The sequence below is a fragment of the Semicossyphus pulcher genome, unplaced genomic scaffold, assembly GCF_022749685.1.
Source record: "Semicossyphus pulcher isolate SPU_LCO1_2020_fin unplaced genomic scaffold, fSemPul1.0.p SCAF_15, whole genome shotgun sequence".
Lineage (NCBI taxonomy): Eukaryota > Metazoa > Chordata > Actinopteri > Labriformes > Labridae > Semicossyphus > Semicossyphus pulcher.
In genome coordinates, this window is record NW_027211659.1 from 19,900,440 (window position 1) to 19,921,713 (window position 21,274).

The window sequence follows — 21,274 nt, forward strand, 5'->3', positions numbered from 1 at the left end:
CTGAACTATAGCTGTACTGTAGAAACTACATAACGGTAACTTACCGATCACTGACGGCGTAACAAAATAGCATTAGCGTATGAAAGCCAGATAGAAGCCATTTACTATGCAACCGCTGAATTATGTCATTCCAGATGGGAACGGAAAGAACCAACACTGAAACCTTTCTAAGGTTAAGGACTTAAATTCATTCTCTTAATGTTGGTACATCTTTAGACCGACAATGACACGTTTGGACAGTGAATCTCTGTAGGGAAAAGAGTAACGGCAAACATAAAAGGACAGCTGACACTGGGCGAGTATGTTTCTCCGACTAGTTTCGTGGTTGCTTCTGCTCTTCTGTCTGGATCTGCTCAGACATGAACTCCCGGGGGCTCAGGCAGGCTCGGTACCTAGTGCTGCAAAAACTTTAGTATGGGGACCTGGACTAGAGGCAAACATTGTCCTTCCAGCTCGATTTTTCTACATACAGGCGGTGGACAGCTCGGGGAGAAAGTAAGTAAGCTAGGGCTACTACACGCCCATGTTGTAACATAGCTAATACATTTTTTCCACAAGCAACAATTTGCAAAATTGTATTCGCAAGCGATGCTGCTTTCAAGTGCTACACGTAGCGCCCTACTCTGGAGTTCCCAAGGGTTTATGGGTCAGTTTGTGCAAAATCCATGTTGCATTTTATATAAAAAGAAACACATTTCGTTGTAAAGTAATTTTGTTAGAGCCAGAAGACATGCTTATGGTTAGTTACAGTGTAAGTAAAAATGTAAAAATGTACATGTATATCTTTATAATTACAAAGCAACTCTCCAAATAACAAAGATGCAACCTATATTTTGGTCAGCAACTGTCTTCTGTGTTGAGATTGTAATATTCTGTTAAGCCTAAAGGTCCAGATGTCGACCCTTTCAATTTGGTTGAGGCAGGACAATTTACCAGTAACAGTTTTTTATTAGGACCTGAGGACTGTCTGACTACAGAGAAAGGACAACGTAGTGTGTCTTTCCACCATGTTGAAATTTTAAACTATTGAATGGAAAGAGAGCAGACATGAAAGTTTGCCCCCCAGGTAGAAAGCGGTAGACAACCTCAAATAACCCCTAAAGCTCCCCTGGGCCCAAAGACGGCATCCTAGTCTAGTATATTAATCAGTGGGTGTCACTTTCACAGATGCCTTGGGTCTCAACACACATATCAGTTTCTCACTTTATCCATACAACAAGAAACTACATTATTGTTGTCTGCTTGTACACAAAAGAGACATCATGCCAGTTCCAAGCATGCATAATACCAAGAAGCCATGAAACTGTAACAGCTGTAGCAAGTTGTTATATTTATTTACAGAGAAATCAAAAGGTATTAGGAAAATAATGTAATTTTCTTTAGTTTTGCACATTCAATCTGAAATCAAACCACATTAATGGGGCATGTAGATTAGGCTATATTTTTGCCTTTATACTGTAGCTGCCCATTCATTCCAAAGGTTAAAACTAATTTTACTAGCAAAACTTAGAAAGGGAAAGTTAAATCAAAATTTCCTTTTAATATTTCTTTAACTATTGCCTTTTATTTTGTACTGAAAGTACTAACCCTTTGTTTATGATCAATCTGGCGTTGTACTTGTAAGACTTATGTGTAGCATGCCTGTATCTTCCAGCTCTGTTCTCTGTAAACAGGAGCATTATTCTCCATTTTCTCCTCTTCACAGTTTCACAACTTCACCTGGTGAGAAGACCTTTGAAGTGAAGATGGTTTCTCTTGTGGAGCAGTTCGTCAGGATATGGATTCAGGTCCTGGATCGTCAGGATGGCTCTTTCCTGGTTCGCTACAGAATGTATGCCACCTACACGGACCTTGAAATCCACATTCTGCTCAAGAACAAACATGTTGCCCAGTCACCATTCATTCTCAAAGGTAGAACACGACCCAAGCTGCAGAGAAAATATGTTTTGACATGAGGGTGTTTTTTTTCTGCCTCCAGGCACTGAAAAAGATGGCATGCGTTCAGGTAAAAAAGTAGAACTTTAATGATTGTTCTGTGTTTTTTCTCCACAGGCCCAAACTACCATGAGGGCTGTGACTGTCCGCAGTCCAGTTGGTCTGTATGGCAGGCCCACATGCACTGTCCTCTTTCATTCTCCCAGATAGACAGGGACCTAGCCCTTTACCCTAGCGTTGACCCAGATCGCAACGCACAGGAGATCCCACAACGCTTTGGACAGAGACAAAGCCTCTGCCACTACACTGTTAAAGACAACAAGGTACCTCGCACCTTTGACACCAAGGATACCAAAAAGTAAGAAAGAAGATAAGCAGTAATTATCAAAATCACCTTATAAAAACCTTCAAAAAAATGCTCCTTTCCTGTAGCTAATGTAACGGCAAACTAGTCTTACTGTAGCTAAAACAGTGAATAAGTCAATTCCAGCTAGCTGTATCCACAGTTACTGACTATGGGCTGACATTAACACGTAAGTAATCTCACAAAGAAATTCCTAGCTTCTGTATCAAATTCCAGCACAACCAAAGGCTAATATAGTAAAAAGGGTAGTATTTCTTTAGGTAGAAGAGTAATTAGGGCCATGTAATAATGTAAAATCGGCCAGGACAGCCTCAAGCTATGTGACACACCCGTAAGAACAGTCTTGTAACCAGGTGTTCAAAGGTAGAATCTTCTCAAATTACCACTCTCTATGTCAATCCAGCTTCCTGTTATAGTGATACATCTAAAGCTCTATTGTTGAAGTTCTACCTTTTCCTGGGAACATTCAGCAGTTTATCTGTTGTCAGTGATGAAGACTTTCATTGTAATATTTACAATCTGTTTTGAGGCACATTGAGTTTCCACTTACCAAATCAATCAAAACCACAAAAGACCCTGTTCCACAGCTTTTAGCAGATGTTAGTTTGCAAGTGACAAAATCTGCAACTGTCTTTTTACTATATGTAGCTATGAGCTCCAGTTAAACTGCTGAAAGTTCTTTTTGATCCTTGCAACACTTGCTTTCAAACATATAACATGGTCGTCAGCAGTTAATGGAGATTCCAGTTCATCATCACGTTAAATTCCTGAACTTCTAAACACTGTTTATTGATGTAGATCTTTTCCTCTCTTTAGGTCTACGTTAAAACTTTTGGAGAGCATGTAGGTTTTAGAATCTTCATGGATGCCATCCTCCTGTCACTCACCAGAAAGGTAAGCTCGCCTTAAACTACCTGTGTATTTACAATTTTAATCATGAAAGTAATTATCTGAAGGATTTTCAGTTAAATAAATGTTCCTATCTATCACCGATTGAGTTCACACAATGGTAATGGAGCCTTAAGCCCATAGATGAAAGCACTTGCATTTGCAGTACTACCAAAGAACTAACACAGATGTTTATTACTGATGTATGAAGATAAAGCGAGAAGAATATTAGGCAAGGTCTATAGAGGAGGGGCACTCGGCTTTTTTTTAAAACCTGCCTGTTTTGCATTATGCCTTGGAAAGTGACTCTGGATTTGGCTATTGTGAAGTTTTACAATATTAGCATTTGTATGAGGAGGTTTTGCTTTCCTAAAAAAAATGGGTGCAAAAAATCCATCATGTGACGGACCAAAAAATGTAATCACACAGTTTGGCCGCTTTGTCAAATTGCCTTTAAACCCTAGTGAGTTATTGTTCCTTCTTGCATCACCCAGAATGTAGGAGCCATAATGTGTTTTACCTATGATGATTATTTGTTGCGTTTCACTCCTTTTATGGGTTAATTATTTTTTTCCAGTAATGCGCACTTGGGCGGGGTTTCTCATTATTTCTATCTGTTCAGCTGGGTGGTGGGAAGCAGACAAAGAGGATCAGTGGGTTAGGTATTTTCTGTTGACAGTCATAGTTTAGTTATCATGGTTTTCGAGTTATTTTTGCCTTTTGTATTAGTACTTTTGATCTTCTTTTGATTAATAAAAGGTTGAAATTTATCTGGACTTCGGACTTCCTTTTGGAACGATACGCTTCTCAGTTATAGCCCACTTACGTTCTCGCGGCATTGTACCATCGTATTCGCTGCACAGAAATTGTAGGTCTGCAAAGGAATGCAAGCGGAGCTAACATAACAGAATGGCCCTTCAATTGTGTGAAGCATGGATTGTTTTTTTCTGGGCTCTGCTAGTGTTGCCAATCTCCTTCTACACAAATGTAGTAAATGTTGATTATGTAACTGACTGACATCACACAGGTAAGATTTTCAAATTAAGGCAGTTGAGGTTGAAAACAAAGAATTATCTTATTTAAACTAATTATCTTATTAATTATTAATTATCTTATCTTAGATACCTAGACTTGAATATCGTCCAATACCGAGTATCCCTCCCTAGTGGGATTAAAACCATGTACTTAAAATTTGTGGAAAAACACTGATAACAATTTACCTGGAACCAGTTAATTTTTGGGGACTTATTGGTTATCGGTTCAGATCGGTGCATTGACTGGCATTTTTGGTAATACCCAATATCATATTTTAGGTAAATACCTATTGGAGCTCGATACAACACTACCTGCAATTCTTGCTTATCACCATAGAAGAGTACACAGCAGTGCTTCTGTTATGTGCTATTATCTTTTTTTAATGGATAGTGCTTTCCTTTTAATACTCTTATTTCCCTCTCTGTGATGCTATCCAGGTGCAGCTCCCTGATGTGGAGTTTTTTGTGAACCTGGGTGACTGGCCACTTGAGAAGAGAAAATCCACTGAGAAGATTCATCCTATCTTTTCCTGGTGTGGCTCCAACAATACCAGAGATATTGTCATGCCCACCTACGACCTGACTGAGTCTGTTCTTGAGACCATGGGAAGGTAACATCTATTGCTGAAAATTCTTATTCAATTTTGAATTAAGATAAATAAATAATTGTTAAAACTGTTGTGCATGTTACTGAGTGGTGCCACTAATCACAGCTGGTCACCATGATGCATATTAGGTCTTTTGAGTATCGACTACTGACTTTCTTTAGACCTTGTGACTGTGAAAAGTTTCTATCTTGCTTATTAGTGGAGGAAAGGAGGCGTAGTCAGCTTGGACACATGCAGTCCCGTTGTAGCTGGATTTTATGTCACTTCACAGTGACACTGTCATGATGCAGACTGAATAATGGGACCGAAATAAACCTGTGTCAGGATGCTCATTATTTCCTGTGTTGCTTCATGCATTTTTATGCAGTGAAGGATAGCCAGTTGTTGTGTGAGAACAAATCGAATTTTACGAGCAAATATTTTAGATTTCTTGTAGAAAAAACAGCTTTCCTTATCACATATTTAATGACCTTTTTCCCTTGCTGAAATTCTCACCTTGTAATGAGCTATCCAGTGTCCTCTGTAGCTGCTGCGTGACAAAATTCAGTTGTATGCTACAAAACTGAAAATGTAAAGACCTAGTATAGTCTGACAGATTTAAGGCACTAAGGCAAAGCTGGCTGTATGAAGTTAATCAGTTGCTTTGGTAAAATATTAAGATTTGATCATTTATGCATGACTTCTAGTTACTTTCTCAATGTCCTCCTTTTAGTTCTGCATGTCATAACCTTCGTATTTGAGTCCATAACTTTGACGGATTCCTAGTTTGATAACTCTGATAACTAGTTTGACACATTACACATTATTCATCCAATGAACAGAGTAAGTCTGGACATGATGTCAGTGCAGGCCAACACAGGGCCACCGTGGCCAGAGAAGAATGCCACAGCCTTCTGGAGGGGCCGGGACAGTCGCCAGGAGCGTCTGGAGCTCGTCAAACTTTCCAGGGCTCATCCCAACATGATCGATGCTGCCTTTACCAACTTCTTCTTCTTCAAACATGATGAGAGCCTCTATGGGCCGCTGGTCAAACATGTTTCTTTCTTTGACTTTTTCAAGGTAAGATTGCGAATTGTCTTAGATACAGTAATTTAACTGTATTATGTAATTGTGGAGTCTATTTTCAATAATAACTTTAAAACAATAGTGTGATATGATAATAAGATGCAAGTGCTGCCAGACCAACATAGAATTAACACTTAACTCTGCAGCAGTATTGCAAATCAATCAAACATAAAAGGCATTCAGCAATCAAGCTCAGGCTAGATGAGTGTATCCAACTCAGAACAAAAGAGCAGACATCTTTAGTTAACAAGCTGCTGGTGAGAAGAATAGATAGTAGATAGTAAAATACATTCTTAATGAGATGCCCATGTAGCTGTGTCTGCTGGATGTGTGAATTAACATTTATTTGCTTACACATTTTTAATAACTTGACTAACTATAACTATTACATGTTCACCACCAGTACAAGTACCAAATAAACATTGATGGCACTGTGGCAGCATATCGATTGCCTTACCTGTTGGCGGGAGACAGTGTTGTCTTAAAACAAGACTCTGGCTACTACGAGCATTTCTACAATGAGCTTCAACCATGGGAGCATTACATCCCAATCAAGGCAGACCTGGGAGACCTGCTGGAAAAGATCCAGTGGGCTCGTGACCATGATGAAGAGGTGAGGATGATGCTTATTGTGGGCATTACTTTTTGTGGAAAATTTTGTGTCATGTGGTGTAATTCTAAAAGGTAGATTCCCATTGCTTATTTATTTTTCTTTAACTTACCAGATGAAGTAAAGTTTCTCCTTTCTTTCTTACTATGACAAAAAAAATGGTTGATATGATTCTTGCTGTTTTTCAGGTAAAAAAAATTGCACTGGCGGGTCAGCAGTTTGCCCGCAATCATCTAATGGGAGACAGGATATTTTGTTACTACCACAAGCTTTTACAGGTAACATTTATACAGTTACAAAGTTACTGTATATAAATTGATATATTGAAGGTAATTGTAAGTCAAGTAAAATAATTTGCATTGTATGACCTTATGTATGAGTCTTTGGATAAAATGCTTTCTGATCATGCTGAAATAATTTTTGGACTTTGAACTTTGGATTCAGGATGTATTTTTTCTGCTTGTGATATTGTCCTCTATAACTTCAATGCTCATCTTTTAGGAGTATGCCAAACTCCAGGTCACAGAGCCGAAGATTCGTGAAGGCATGGAACTGGTAGAGCAGCCCAGTGATGACCTGTTCCCATGTTCCTGCCACAGGACGAGGGTAGGGGACAATGTTAAGTTTGTAATTTAATCCAAGTGATTATGCATTATTTCTTCTTTACTTTTGCTTGCAGGTATACACCAAACAACCCGTAGTAAAGTAAAGTCTATAACAAATTATGCCAAAAAGTGTTATTAGTGTGCTTGTTCTGCATGTTTGCTTTTCTTTCCCTAAATCATAAGCTTGCATTGTTTGCAAAGACCACTTGGATGATATGCTGCCTTGCTAACAGCTTACACTATTTAGTACATTGTTTTTAACTATGGTCTTGGTTAAATATGTCTAGTGGATAAAGGCTGTCCATAAATATATTTAGAATTAATCTAGTACAACTTAGATGTACAAAATGAGGAGGTAGCACTCAAAAGGGAAAGAAGGCTATGCGTCTAAATTCTTAAAAGCATAGAGCTGCACGTCATTATCCTTGAAATGATTAAGTTAGCTCTGTAAAAAACTACATTTGTAAGTATTCCTCGGTCAGAACCATGGTATATCTGTTAACATGAAAGCCAGAGCTGCACAATGTTCACCGCCCTTCTAAAAATTGAAGGCGCTGTTTCCTTAAAATATGTGACAGGAATAATGTCTGTTTTGTTCTAAGGCCTTTCACTGCAAAATAGTCCTAGTAGGCTATGTTCTATTCAAGTGTCATGTAAGCCATAACAGTGAACCAGCTTGCACAATATAAGGATACTGCAACAGTCATCTTGACTTTTATTCTTTAATTCTTTGCTTTTTCTTTTTTTACACGTCAAAATGTTCTTCTATTTGTCAAATATCAATTGGTGCAGCAGACCTTTTATACAGAGAAAAACATTTCCTGCTAATCTTTACATAATTTAGAAGGAGATAGAGTGGGCAAGGGCCTGATTGAAAACATATTACATCAGTGCACACCAGGACTTTCAGAATGGCAAATCTGTAGCAGAAAATCAGAATAGCTTCCAACTGTGGCAGAATACATTATTTTAAGCTTTTAATCAGCAATTATAATAATTGGGGGAAAAACTGGAATAAAAGCTTTATTTTTTTAAACCGCTCAGCATCAAGGCACACCATACTACTCTACAGAGTGTGGTTCCCCCTGGTGTATATACAGCGCCATTGCACTTTTCTAATTTAATGCAAGTTGAACATTAAAATGTGACTTGTATATTACAAGTGCTGCAAACCAACACAGGTGTACTCAATTATTGTGGCTGATAGGGTCTACACTGAGGTTGAAAGCAGGTGGAGCTATGCTTGTATAGAATGATATCACCAAAATCTACATGTAGAATCACAGAGGGTAAATTGTGTGACCCTAACAGGGGCAACAAAACTAATTGGAGCGTGAGGGGTAGATGTCATTCAACGGTTGTCTGTATATACAGAAACATAAGTGAAAACACCCGTGTGGATAGCCAGTTGATATGTGGGAGCTTGGAACATGAGGCAAACTGAGATCAACACATTTTCTATTTAAATATAATGTTCAAGTTTGAATGAATGATTGTTCCCACCTACTCTAACGCATACTTATGCATGTTTCTTATTACAAATTATTTATTTTTCAGTTCCTTATTGAACACTCATCTTCCTTCATGCTAATAATTTGTTATAAAAGCTGGCACATTTTCTAGTGACACACTGAGCTCCTTCTGATCCTAACATGACTCTTTTGTTTTTTTATTTTCAGGCAAAGGATGAACTTTGATGGCCTAACATCCAGTTACAAAGAGGTCTTTCATATCTCATATACTGCCAAATCATTTTTCAGCGTGTGAATAAATTGTATCAATCTTACATGAATATCACATTATCTCTTTTTTTTAAATAAAATGTTTTCTTTGTATAGGTTCAAAGTGATTTTTTGTCAGTATTTTATGAATACAAAACAAACTTGTGAAAGCATTATACACAGATGCAAAACATTTCCATCCATTGACCTTACATGGTGTGTTTTCAAGCAATCAATCAATCAATCAAATTTTATTTGTATAGCGCCAAATCATAACCAGGGGTATCTCGAGACACTTTACAGAAGGGCAGGTCTAGACCGACTCTTTGTTAAGTTATTTAAAGAGAGGCCCAACATGAATCCACCATGAGTAGCACTGAGCAATTCGGCACATTGGCAAGGAAAAACTTCCTTTTAACAGGCAGAAACCTCGAGCAGAACCAGACTCATGTTGAACAGCCATCTGCCTCGACTGGATGGGCCGAAAATGGGATAGAAGGAGATGCAGGATAGAGACAGGCAAAGAGAGCAACAACCACATATGTTCTTGTTACCACAACAACATATGTCCTTGTTACATGAACAACAACAGACACATACTTATGGTTACAATGCCAATAATAGTGGTAGACTAGGGTGAAGATTGGCTAAATAAATAAATAAATTAGCGAGAGAAGCAGAGTAATGATAAAGGCTGAGGTAATCGTAATTGTAACAGTTGAAGTCAACAGGTCTACTATTAGCATTAGCAGCAACAATAATGATAGCAGCAACAATAATGATAGCAGCAACAATAATGATACTATGGGGAAGGCTGATGTTAGTAGTTGTTGCAGTCGAGCAGGTCCACAGCAGCAGGTGGTCTGCAGCAACGATCCCCAGGAACCTTCAAGACAAGGGAGCACTAGAACTCCCGGGAAGATATGTGGTTAGTAATGTTAATGGGACCAGAAGATACAGAGTTAATGAGCTGCATTAATATGACAGAGAGAGAGAGGAAGAGAGAGAGAGAGCGAGAGAAGCTTGGTGTGTCAGATCCCCCCGGCAGTCTAAACCTATAGCAGCATAACTATGGGCTAGTCCAGGCCTGAGCCAGCCCTAGCTATAAGCTTTGTCAAAGAGGAAAGTTTTAAGTCTACTCTTAAAAGAAGAGAGGGTGTCTGCCTCCCGGACCTTGACTGGTAGATTGTTCCAGAGGAGGGGGGCCTGGTAATTGAAGGCTCTACCTCCAACACTACTCTTAGACACTTTAGGTACCTCAAGCAGGCCTGCATCCTGGGAGCGCAATGTTCTAGAGGGGTAATATGGCACTATGAGCTCTTTAAGATATGATGGTGCCTGACCATTAAGAGCTTTGTAAGTAAGAAGAAGGATTTTAAATTCTATTCTAGATTTTACAGGAAGCCAGTGCAGAGAGGCTAATACAGGAGAGATGTGATCTCTCTTCCTAGTTCTTGTCAGCACACGTGCTGCAGCATTTTGTACCAGCTGCAGAGTTTTTAGTGACTTATTAGGGCAGCCTGATAGTAACGAGTTACAATAATCCAACCTGGAAGTAACGAATGCATGGACTAGTTTTTCTGCATCGTTTTGAGACAAGATGTGTCTGATTTTTGCTATGTTGCGAAGATGAAAGAAGGCTGTCCTTGATATTTGTTTGATGTGGGAGATGAAGGACATACCCTGATCAAATAGAACTCCCAGATTCCTAACAGTAGTGCTGGATGCCAGGCTGATGCCATCTAGGGCAGCTATATCATTAGAGAAAGAATCTCTAAGGTGTTTTGGGCCGGGCACAATAACTTCAGTTTTGTCTGAATTAAGTAGCAGCCAGTCATCCAGATCTTTATGTCCTTAAGGCATGCTTCTAGTTTAGATAGCTGATTGGTTTTTTCTGGCTTCATAGATAAGTATAATTGAGTATCATCTGCATAACAATGAAAATTAATGGAGTGTTTCCTCATGATATTACCCAGAGGAAGCATATATAAGGTAAAAAGAATCGGTCCGAGCACAGAACCTTGTGGAACTCCATGACTAACTTTGGTTTGCATAGAGGACACATCAAGCAGATGATTTATTTTTTATCCTGTATTGTGAACAAGCTTCTCACCTGCTCATGTGTTCTTGATAGAGACAATGATAGAGACACGACTACCACAAAAGACCCTGCCAGCGCAGGGTCTTTTGTGGTAGTCATTAGTAAAGCTGTACTGATCCAATTTCTTTTTACGGTGGATGCCACTAACTTGTAGTGAGTTTCTTCTCCCGGGATTTCAGAGAATAAAAACCTTGTAATGGACTGTTTTACAAGATAAATATCTAACATTAGCAACAGAACATTTGACAAGATATGATATGAATTTAAGAATAAAGACTGGGTAGAGCAAAATCAGAGATGTGTTCATTAACATATTAAACATGTTGTAAAATAGCTGTCAAACAGATGTCAAGAGGCCTTCAACTGAATTGTGGAGTTAGACATTATGCTGTTTTTCATGATTTTTGTCTTCAGGTTTTTATTGGCAGTGTGACTCGATAACAAAACAAAGCCATTCTTAACATAACCCCTCCCACACACTATATAAACACTAAAATGCAGCCCAGTGGTAGTTCTCTGGAGTAACAAAATTAATAACTAAATTTTAAAGTTAAGATTAATTGAAGTATAGTGTGCTTGTTGAACCTCTTCAGAGGCATTTTTGGCTGGACTAGAACACTGATTTTACCATACACACTCATAATACTGTCAGTATAATAGAGGCCGTGCCAAGTAAAGTCTTAAGTAAGTAAGGATGTGATGCTATGTTCTGTTATACTTGTAGGCTACATATTTTGTGCATATTTGGATGTTGCAGTACTTACAGCTGTTTATAGGTGCCTCAGATATTATGGCAACTGAATCCAGGGTGAACAATTTAACAACTCGGGCTAGTTTGTAAAGATTAAAACCAAACATCCATGGTTGACAATGGAGTTAAGGTTTTATCCTGAAGTTAAATTAACATTTTTTCACTTTCTTTAAGACGTGTTCACATACAGATATGCAATTGAATCACAGGTAAAAGAGGGAAAAAACAAAAAAAACAAAAGGATACAGCATATGATATTGTTTAAACTTTGGTTTCCTGAGAAGTCACAGCATCATATATACTCTAATGATATGTCTAGAATGCAGGAAGATTTATTTCTTACCATTAAGGACAGACAGGAGTTGCCTTGAGACACTCTGGAACTGCATGTTCATGCTAGACAGATAGCAACTAGGTTACAGCATTTGAAGTCCCAAATCATTGCCCAAAATAATGTCCACCCTATGGACAGACAGTGCAAGACAAACATCCATGGACTTTTCCTAACTAAGTCTAAAATAAACTCAATTTTGTGAAAAAGTTGAGACAAATCACTCAATCTCATTCCTTTGACAAGAATAGATTACCCGAATCACGTAGTAAGTGCAAAATGGACTGCTTTATGAAACAGTGTAATGTGCCTGTATCTCTCAAGAATTTCCACAGAAATGTTCTAATTGTCAGCCACAAAGGAGTCTTCACCCTGTAAAATGTATGGTGCATAAGGCGAAGATGACAAAGGAGCAGCTAATGCAATAGACTTAATTTGTGTGCTGTTAGCCTTTACCATTGCTTTTAAACTTGGACAGTCATTTTAACAATGTCCTTTGTGGTGGCAATAGTATGAAGTCTCCAGGGGATCAAATTCCACTGTGTGATTAGTGTTAGACATGCCTTGTTTCCTTCCATCCTTGTTGAAAACTACCCTGACTAACGATTTCAGAATTACAAGGTGACAAAGCTTGTCTTGTGATACAGAAAACACAGGACGATAACTTTGTGCATTACAGCCACAAGTATCATGTTTATTTGATTTAGTTTAGTGTTTGGTTAATGGGGTAGATAATTCTGATCCACTCCCCAACACAGTAGGTGGCAGTATTGCATTAACCGCTGTTTTCCATCCGCCCATAAAATGCGAAAAAGAAGAAGAAGAAGAACTTCCGCATTATTATTATTTTATTTTGGTAGAGAAGTATGGCTGCAGAATTGTGGAATAGGGTAAACATTCCCTTTCCCAGTGCCGTTTCTTGTGTCCGTGTCGGTTTCAGCTCAAGCACAGGTACGGTCAATTGCACGGATGCATAAGAGCTGTATGTAGACTTTGTTATGTGATGTCTGTGGCAAAACTCTGCGCTGACAACAAGGTTGCAGCCCACGTGGGATGGCATGGAGCTACCCTTAGAAGTGTTCATTGACTTTATGATTAACTTTAATATAATGTTGATGGTTGAGTTTTGTTATGCAGATGTAAATGTCAAAACCTTGTTGGCGGAAAACGAGAAAGTGCTGAAGCTAATACGGAGTGAGATTCTTCAAACGGAGATACGTGTTCTCTACGAGCTGCTGTATATCCTAAATAACAGCTTTAAAGGCAACAAGACATTCAAAGGCTTACAACGGGTAAGTACTACAGCACGCTCTGCGTTAGGTCTTACAAAACTGAAGAACTCACCAAGTTATCTAGATGTGTAATTAGCATGTTAAATACTTCGTCTCACCTATCTCAGGTTGAACAATGCATAAACAGGCTGAAGAGAATGAATCTTGACGCTGCTCTTCAGGAGCTGACAGAGCTGTGTCCCAATAGATTTCAAAGGTAGGTTGCAATGTTTGCTGATTCAGAGTTTTTTTTGCCAGTTTGCTTAGGCACATATTGAATTGCTGTATGGGAAAGCTGCTTAAATTACACTCACTCAACACTCAAAAAAATAAAACATTCAATTATACAATTGGAACATAGACATACACATAATTAAATTGATATTTGTAGCAGAGTTGTTTTAATGATCCTGAGCCCAATTTGAGTTTCTCCTCTTTAGATGCTTGATTCTATAATAAGGAGAAAAACTGATAATATCATACCTGACGGTGCAAGTACAAGTTGTGTAGGAAACCTGTAACATAAAGGCATTGTGAAGAGGTTGTAAACACTGACTAGAACTTCTGGAGATTAATGAGCCAAAGCCTCAGTATGGCCATCACTATTAATTTTCTCCATTAGCTATATAGCAGATCAGTTAACCCTTGGAAGTTTTTAAATTATATCTTTGGATCTTTTAAAAGCACATATTACAAAAGTGATGCATTGAGTATACTGTGGGAGGCTATAATTACCATCATTTTTCATTGTGTGCGTTTAGAGGACTAAGCATCAAGGCTGGTGAGTGTGATGTTCCTAGTCAACCCATGCTGGAGTGGCTCTGTCTCAAAGTGCTGGGAGCGGCCCAGTTGATGAGCTGCACATTGAATCGCTGCAGCAGAGCTTTCTCGTATCCTTTTTCAGAATACTCTTAGAAACATGAGAGAAGTCTCTGATCATCTCATATTTTTTTGTTTTATTTGTCTTTATAATATTTTGCATGACAATCTTGTCCATTTTGATGTTACCTCATGGCCTTTAACAATTATTTACTTCAGACTCTCAAAACAGCAGATGAAATGGGAAGAGTTTGTTATCTTGAATGTGGTGATAACCAGCATGCTCAGTCGTCTCTGGTGAGTGCTCTTTTACATCACTAAATCAAAAATGGCAACTAAATACCATGAATTGCACGAGGCCACTTTTCATCTTTGCGGCCCCAAATTGTCATAAGATTAACAAAAATCTGCAATGGAAATAGTTAAATTGGTGTTTTCCTAAGTTAACCTCCCTTCTGCTCCATCAGGGTGATTTTCCGTGGTGTCCTGTGCAGCCTGTCCACTCTGTATCAAAAACTCCTGGAACTCCTCAAAGAAGTTGCCAAAGCCCAGCCCATGCCCTTCCTCACAGATTTCTCCCTGCCAGCGGATGTTGCTCACTTCCTGGGTTCCTCTGATGCCTTTTTACTGACCAAACGGTCAGCACATTATCCCTCTGCCAAAGAACAGAAGAAGCAGCAGAGGATGAAGAGGTCTTCTGTTTTAGCTAAGAACCAGGGACAGACAAAGAAGGTTAAAGAAGACCTGGGGGTAGCTGTTGAAAGAGGTGTGGAGCATTTTCATTGTTCTATAGTCTGTCTGAAGCATTAAGAAAAGTTGCTCAGCTTTCCCAGCTACTGATAATTCTCCAAATTATCTTCCTTAGTGCCTAATTTCTACCAGATGCTTCTGGTGAAAACCAAGTGCTGCATTTTCTCACTATATCATTCACCATATTTTGACATTACTGTAATATTCTTTTTCAGGTTTAGTTCTTGATGTTGACATGAAGCCTTTTCTCAAGGTTTTTAGGAACTTTAGAAAGGTATGTGAGCAAACCAGATGAAATATTTATTATATATTTTATTATATACAGAATATTTAATTGTTGCCCTCAAATCATTCTATCTAATGATAACATCATCTATGTACCCAAGGGCAAGTCCTTCCTACAAAAATCACATAAGGCTGAAAGGAAACAAAAGTTTAAGAAGCAGGTGAGAGAGGCTGCTACCTTCACAGAATTGGAGACCTGCCTACAAGAAATGATCCTTTGGTGCAAATCCCAGAAGATGAAGAAGGAAAAACGCCTCTTACGCTTTGTGCATTTAAAATGCCAAAAGATGAAATGCCTGGAGGCAGCAGGCTACAAGTAAGTGCAACACTGCAGGATATACACACAGTGGACACTGATCTTTTTTCCCCTTTATTTCTGCATGCTGGCTGCTATTGGTTCCGGTACTTCACTAGATGTTTAGAGTTTTAGACCTTGCCACATGCTTCTGGGATTGCCCTCCTGGTGCTTCCCTTATCTTCCTGTAGTTCCTTTTTGCCTCCTTTATAATATTCCTTCAAGCAGACCTCAGCTGTAGGCTGCAGTACAGCGTTTATGGCACCAAAGGCGTAGCCATCGGTGTATGAATGGGCATAGAATCGAGATTGGGACTTAGGCATTTGCCATCAGTGTGTTAATGTGAGTGTGAATGGGTAACTGTGACATGTAGTGTAAAAGCGCTTTGAGTGGTCGAAATGCTAGAAAAGCGTTACATAAGTACAGTCCATTTAGCATTTACCTTAGCAAGATGGTGGCATATTTTTTTTTTAGTTTTTTTTTTTTTAACCCAAATCGGGGATAGTAAGACTGCTCTGTAGCTGTTTTTGGCATTTAACAGTGATCCAGAGTGTTTTTTTCCCCTTGTGGCCCAGTCAATTTGTTAATGTAAGTCAGGAATTAACGTTCTTAAGGTTGGCCTACTTTATACTAACAAAAAGCACCACATCAGGATCACTGGTGTCTGAGCAGTTCAAGTCTTTGCGAAGATCTCATGTGGCAGTCTGTTTATTTGCCTGTGGTGGGATGTAGACCGCTGTCATAATTGCAGATGTATATTTATTTTTTGAAGGTGCAGTTTGCATTCGTTTGACAAGAACCGGTCAGGAAGCATAGTTGGCAGGAGTAGAGTTTGTACTTAGCTGACAATTTCTCTATTATAATGGGTGTCTTGTAGTCATATGTTTTCAGTGTCCAGTATTATTTACAAAGATGATAACATATGTTATTATGTAAAAATACATTTGCATTAATTAAGCAGAGCAAACAAACAACTTGATTAGTCTGTGCCTTTCTTTTTTAGATTTTGTTTTTTGTCCACTTTGGTTGTACTTATACTAATTGTGCATTTTGTTTGAATTTCTCTTCATCCCCAGTGTACAGAGGAAACTCAAAACCTTCAGACTGGAGGCTTGCTGGGCTTTATCTCCTCAAGGTTCAGTGCCAAAAACCTGTCGATCTGCTGCTGCTATGAGGAGAAATGCTCGTCTTAGAACCCCTTTTCATTTGTTAAGGAGTCGATTTAAGTCTTCAGCTGTAAGAACTGGCATAAAAACGAAATGGATGAAGAGAAAAAGGAAAATGACTGAGTTACCAATGTCTGGACTGTCAGGGGATGACCAAGCAAACAAGACAACGTGTGAGGTGACATCTCATACCACTGAACATAATGGCCATGATGACATAGATGATATATTTGCCTCTGTTGGTTTGTGACACTTTGAAATCAGACACATTCAAATGAACAAATCACTGTATGCTACTGGATCAGTATATGACTCATGGCTGTGGTTTGCAAAAGGAAAGTTAAATGAAATCTCTGATACTAACTGATTATTGGACCAGATGTAATAAAGGTGTTAAACAGCAGCTAATTTTAAAGGGCATACAGTATGTGTTGGATTTCAAGCTTAAAGTCTTGTTTTACTGACCTCTTTGGAGGTGTGGGTGAATGCTCTGAAACAACCAGAAGTGAACATCCTATTTTTCTGTTTTACCGTTTTGTTTTCATTAACAGCGCTCGCTCTTTTCCCCCTCATGTGTAAGTCGATGTTACTTTTTCCTGATAGTGGGAAACTGAGAGACTGAGAGTGATATTTCTGGCTCAATCTGCTGGAGTAGATGCATGAACACACAGAATTTAAAGTTCCAGGCTGTTGATTGGTCTAGGGGAACATGACATGAATCCCTCAACCTTGCTAGTTGTAATGCCATTGGCAGGGCAGTTTGAGAAAGCAGGTGTCAATGTTCTCTAAAATTTGAATTTGTTCCTACAGAGGATGTTAGTGCTGATATGATAAGGGAACACTACAGAGACTAAGTCCATATATAAAAAAAGAGGACACTGGCATTGGCATGTACAGTTTTGTTCAAAATAATAGCGGTCCAACATTACTAACCAGATCAATCACTGTTTTTGGTAGAAATGATATTACTACATGGCAAACAATTTACCAGTAGGTGTAGTAGAGTCATAGAAAACTAACAGACCCAACATTCATGATATGCATGCTCCTGAGTCTGTGTAATTGAATAATCAATTGAAAGGGGTGTGTTCAAAATAATAGCAGTGTGGAATTCAATTAGTGAGGTCGTTCATTCTGTGAAAAAAACAGATGTGAATCAGGTGGCCCTTATTTAATGATGAAGCCAGCACATGTTGTACATGCATTTCTCTCTGAAAACCTGAGAAAAATGGGTCGTTCCAGACATTGTTCAGAAGAACAGCGTACTTTGATTAAAATGTTGATTGGAGAAGGGAAAACGTATAAATAAGTGCAGAAAATGATGCTGCTCGGCTAAAATGATCTCCAATTCACACGTCTGTGTGAAGCTAATCTATCGGCAAGAAGCCCCCGCAAAATCCCACTGTTAAAAAAAAGACTTGCTGAAGAGGATTCAATTTGCCAAAGAACACATCAACTGGCCTAAAGAGAAATGGAGAAAGATTTTGTGGACTGATGAAAGTAAGATTGTTCTTTTTGGGTCCAAGGGCTGCAGACAGTTTGTCAGACGACCCCCAAACACTGAATTCAAGCCACAGTACACTCTGAAGACAGTGAAGCATGGTGGTGCAAGCATGTTGCCTTATGCTGAAGAGGAAATGCCCTTGAAATGGGTGTTTCAACAAGACAACGACCCCAAACACACCAGTAAGCGAGAAGCATCTTGGTTCCAGACCAACAAAATTAAAGTTATGGAGTGGCCAGCCCAATCCCCGGACCTTAATCAGATAGAAAACGAGGGGTGATATAAAAAATGCTGTTTCTGAGGCAAACCAGAAATGCAGAGGAATTGTGGAATGTTGTCAAATCATCCTGGGCTGGAATACCTGTTCACAGGTGCCAGAAGTTGGTGGACTCCATGCAACACAGATGTGAAGCAGTTCTCAGAAACAGTGGTTATACAACTAAATATTAGTTTAGTGATTCACAGGAATGCTAAATCCTAAAGAAAATTCAGTTTATACAGTAAATATTTTAGTTTGTAAAGAAAAATGCAGACTGCTATTTTTTTGAACAGCCCAATATTTATTTTTCTTCATTTTCTGTAAAGTAATTAAAAAATTGATACATTTTTCTTCATGTTTTGATTTAGAATATAATGTGCAGTGTTCCCAATGCATGGAAATAAAAGTTTTCAGAATTTTGAGCTTTACTCACGTTTTTAAACACACTGCTATTATTTTGAACACAACTGTATAAGTGCTGGTCAGTCTCAGCTTTAGGCCTCTGAAGTCTTGTGTAAGGGCTGGGCATGCTGTGCAACACCCATGCAGGTGTCTGACTGTCAGTGGTGATCCAGATTGCTCAAGAATGAAGCCTGCAAACCAAATTAGAAGCTAAAGGGTTAGTTTTTTGCAGCCTGTGTTTTTTTCTGCCCACCCTGTTGTCCTTTGCCAAAGCAGACACAGTCCTCCCATCTGCATAAACACAACAGTGCAGTTTTCTTGCTTCTCACTGAGCATGACTGGGTTGAGTTATGGGCTCACAACAGCCCCGCAGCTTCATTTGTGCAAAAGATTTGTGATTCCTGTACTTTCTGGGTTTCATCTACACCAGTAAAGGTCAACGTCTTTACTCCTGCAGTGAGGAAAAGAAGCAGAGTAAAAGACTTGACTGTCTTCATTCTGTAGACATGGCCCCATAGGAAGGCAGACTATTTTTTTTCCCTCTGCATGAGCTTGGTGAGACTGTGCCAAATGGGATCAGCATTACAATTTTCCACTTTATGGAAGGTACAATTTGATGGGCACAGAGGGGATCGACATGCCTGCAAATCTTGGTAAATAATACATTAAATACTTGCAAATAAAGACAATGCTTTTACTAAATAAAAATGCTTGTTAATAAGTTCAAAACGGTGCATAAACCCATAATATCATGAATTGGCCGCAATTTAGAGATTTACACAAAACATCCCTCTACAGAGTTTGAGTAAGTGTATCTCTGGACTCTTAAAGTATTTAAGATAACATTTACTGGCCCTGTTTATATTGTAATGAAACAAAACTATACTAAATCTAATCAGCTATATAGTTAAATAACATCAGCCAGTTACTGTACAATCCCTGCCAATTCCCAATTCCTGCAATTTATTCACTCAGCCCAGCATTTTAAGAGACTGCACTTTTATCTGTCGAGGTGATGACTGCTGCCTTAGACCAGGTAAATCATATAGTATGGAACAACATGTCTATTTTTTTCAGCGAGAAATTTAAAAACTACATTATTAGCATGTAAATAGGTAGTTTCACATAGATGGGCTCATTGCTAGAATTGTACATTTTTTGTTGGAATGGGTGGTTCTCCAGGGATTCAGCGAAAGCATCAGCTAGCCTGTGGGCATAATATAAAACAAGCGAATGAAAATAGGTCTGCACTCCAAATATGCTCTTCTTCAATTTGTATTCCTCCCACAACTAATAGCAGCAGAGAAAGAAAGAAAGAAAGGAGCATAGAAATGTTTCAGGCCTCAACTTTTGTTTGGCATGGCATGAAACTTAGAAATGATTACAATCATTTGTGCTTAGAGTTGTATGAAATACTGTATATCACATCATTATTGAGTGTCCTGAAAGGCGCTTCTAAATAAAATGTATGACTATTATTTTTATTATTATCTCCTAGAAAGCAAACTAGAGCCATAGAGGCAAACAAGTGCAACAAGCGTATGTTGTGCTATTCATTACTCAGCTTTGTGTTAAACACTTCATGTTTTAAAAAATAAAACTGATCTAAAGTTAGAATATAGTGGGTAAAAGTGTTGCAACCCACACACAAACTATTTTATATCAGCTTTCGAATTGCTTTCTCTGTTACTTGTTTTTACAATTGTAGGTAGGAAATGTGACTCGGTCTTAAAAATGATTTTTAGGAGAAAGATTTAAGTTTGCGATTTTCCTTTGATAAGGGTTTCATCTTTGGAAGAAGCTTCTTTGGCTACTCAGGGTACTTAACTGAAAACTTAAGAATTTGTTTTTCTCTACAGCAAAGATTTTATGGCAAAACTAAACATAGAATCTTGTGCCTATTCCAAGTCACTATTATCATCCAGTCAGAAAATTGTTGTATGACATGGTGTATTCTCCTGACATATTTAGTCCTGTTCCCAAACCAGTTTCAGAAGTATCCAGTGTCTCATAGTAAACCTTTCAGTACACCAATGTGTTCCTGTTGTTTATTAGCCTCACAAAAATTCCGTCAGAAATCAGGATTATCAGACAAATGCTCAACTTGTTAAAGGCTAGGATTCCTTCAGCCTACTAAGTCAGGCCTTACAACGATAGCGATCATACCAAACCGATACAGGGTTAGTAGTATAGGCTTACTTTGTAAAAAAAAAAAAAAAAAAAAAGTATGTTTAATGTTTAATAGAGGACAGATTAAATATTAAAAAATATATATATTATCGTTAGTTCAATAATCCACTACACAAACCTTCCATACCGCATTGTTTTCTGTAATTTACATTGGAACTGAAGATAAAAACGACTAAAAATGAAACTATAGAAAATGGTTTAGTTTGTTCTAGTGTCTGTTATTGCATTATTCTGTAAATCGCCTTGGTGAAAATCTAAACAAACGAGCAGTGATGATATCACATCCTGTCATCTGCAATTTTTACATCCGGAAGGTGGGG

At 38.5% G+C, this 21,274-nt stretch overlaps 2 protein-coding genes across 2 annotated transcripts; both read left to right on the forward strand.

The window, feature by feature from the left end:
• On the forward strand, positions 1 to 8,938 carry poglut2 (protein O-glucosyltransferase 2). The gene is made up of 10 exons (XM_069663174.1): positions 1 to 495; positions 1,706 to 1,911; positions 2,053 to 2,258; positions 3,116 to 3,193; positions 4,660 to 4,832; positions 5,651 to 5,888; positions 6,298 to 6,507; positions 6,693 to 6,782; positions 7,006 to 7,110; positions 8,789 to 8,938. Exons 1-10 carry the CDS (start codon positions 302 to 304, stop codon positions 8,804 to 8,806), a joined length of 1,518 nt encoding a protein of 505 aa, XP_069519275.1. The 5' UTR covers positions 1 to 301; the 3' UTR covers positions 8,807 to 8,938.
• A 3,941-nt stretch (positions 8,939 to 12,879) lies between these two features.
• Positions 12,880 to 18,651, forward strand: nepro (nucleolus and neural progenitor protein). The gene is made up of 9 exons (XM_069663379.1): positions 12,880 to 12,964; positions 13,151 to 13,305; positions 13,413 to 13,501; positions 14,046 to 14,174; positions 14,323 to 14,400; positions 14,571 to 14,869; positions 15,069 to 15,127; positions 15,240 to 15,454; positions 16,510 to 18,651. Exons 1-9 carry the CDS (start codon positions 12,880 to 12,882, stop codon positions 16,847 to 16,849), a joined length of 1,449 nt encoding a protein of 482 aa, XP_069519480.1. The 3' UTR covers positions 16,850 to 18,651.
• Positions 18,652 to 21,274: the final 2,623 nt, after the last annotated feature.

Coding starts and splice junctions, on each gene's coding strand:
- poglut2 (XM_069663174.1), top strand. CDS start 302: ATGTTTCTCCGACTAGTTTCGTGGTTGCTTCTGCTCTTCTGTCTGGAT. Junction 4,833..5,650: donor GTTCTTGAGACCATGGGAAG/GTAACATCTATT, acceptor TCCAATGAACAG/AGTAAGTCTGGACATGATGT. Junction 6,508..6,692: donor CTCGTGACCATGATGAAGAG/GTGAGGATGATG, acceptor GCTGTTTTTCAG/GTAAAAAAAATTGCACTGGC.
- nepro (XM_069663379.1), top strand. CDS start 12,880: ATGGCTGCAGAATTGTGGAATAGGGTAAACATTCCCTTTCCCAGTGCC. Junction 13,502..14,045: donor TGTCCCAATAGATTTCAAAG/GTAGGTTGCAAT, acceptor GTGTGCGTTTAG/AGGACTAAGCATCAAGGCTG. Junction 15,128..15,239: donor TTTTTAGGAACTTTAGAAAG/GTATGTGAGCAA, acceptor TATGTACCCAAG/GGCAAGTCCTTCCTACAAAA.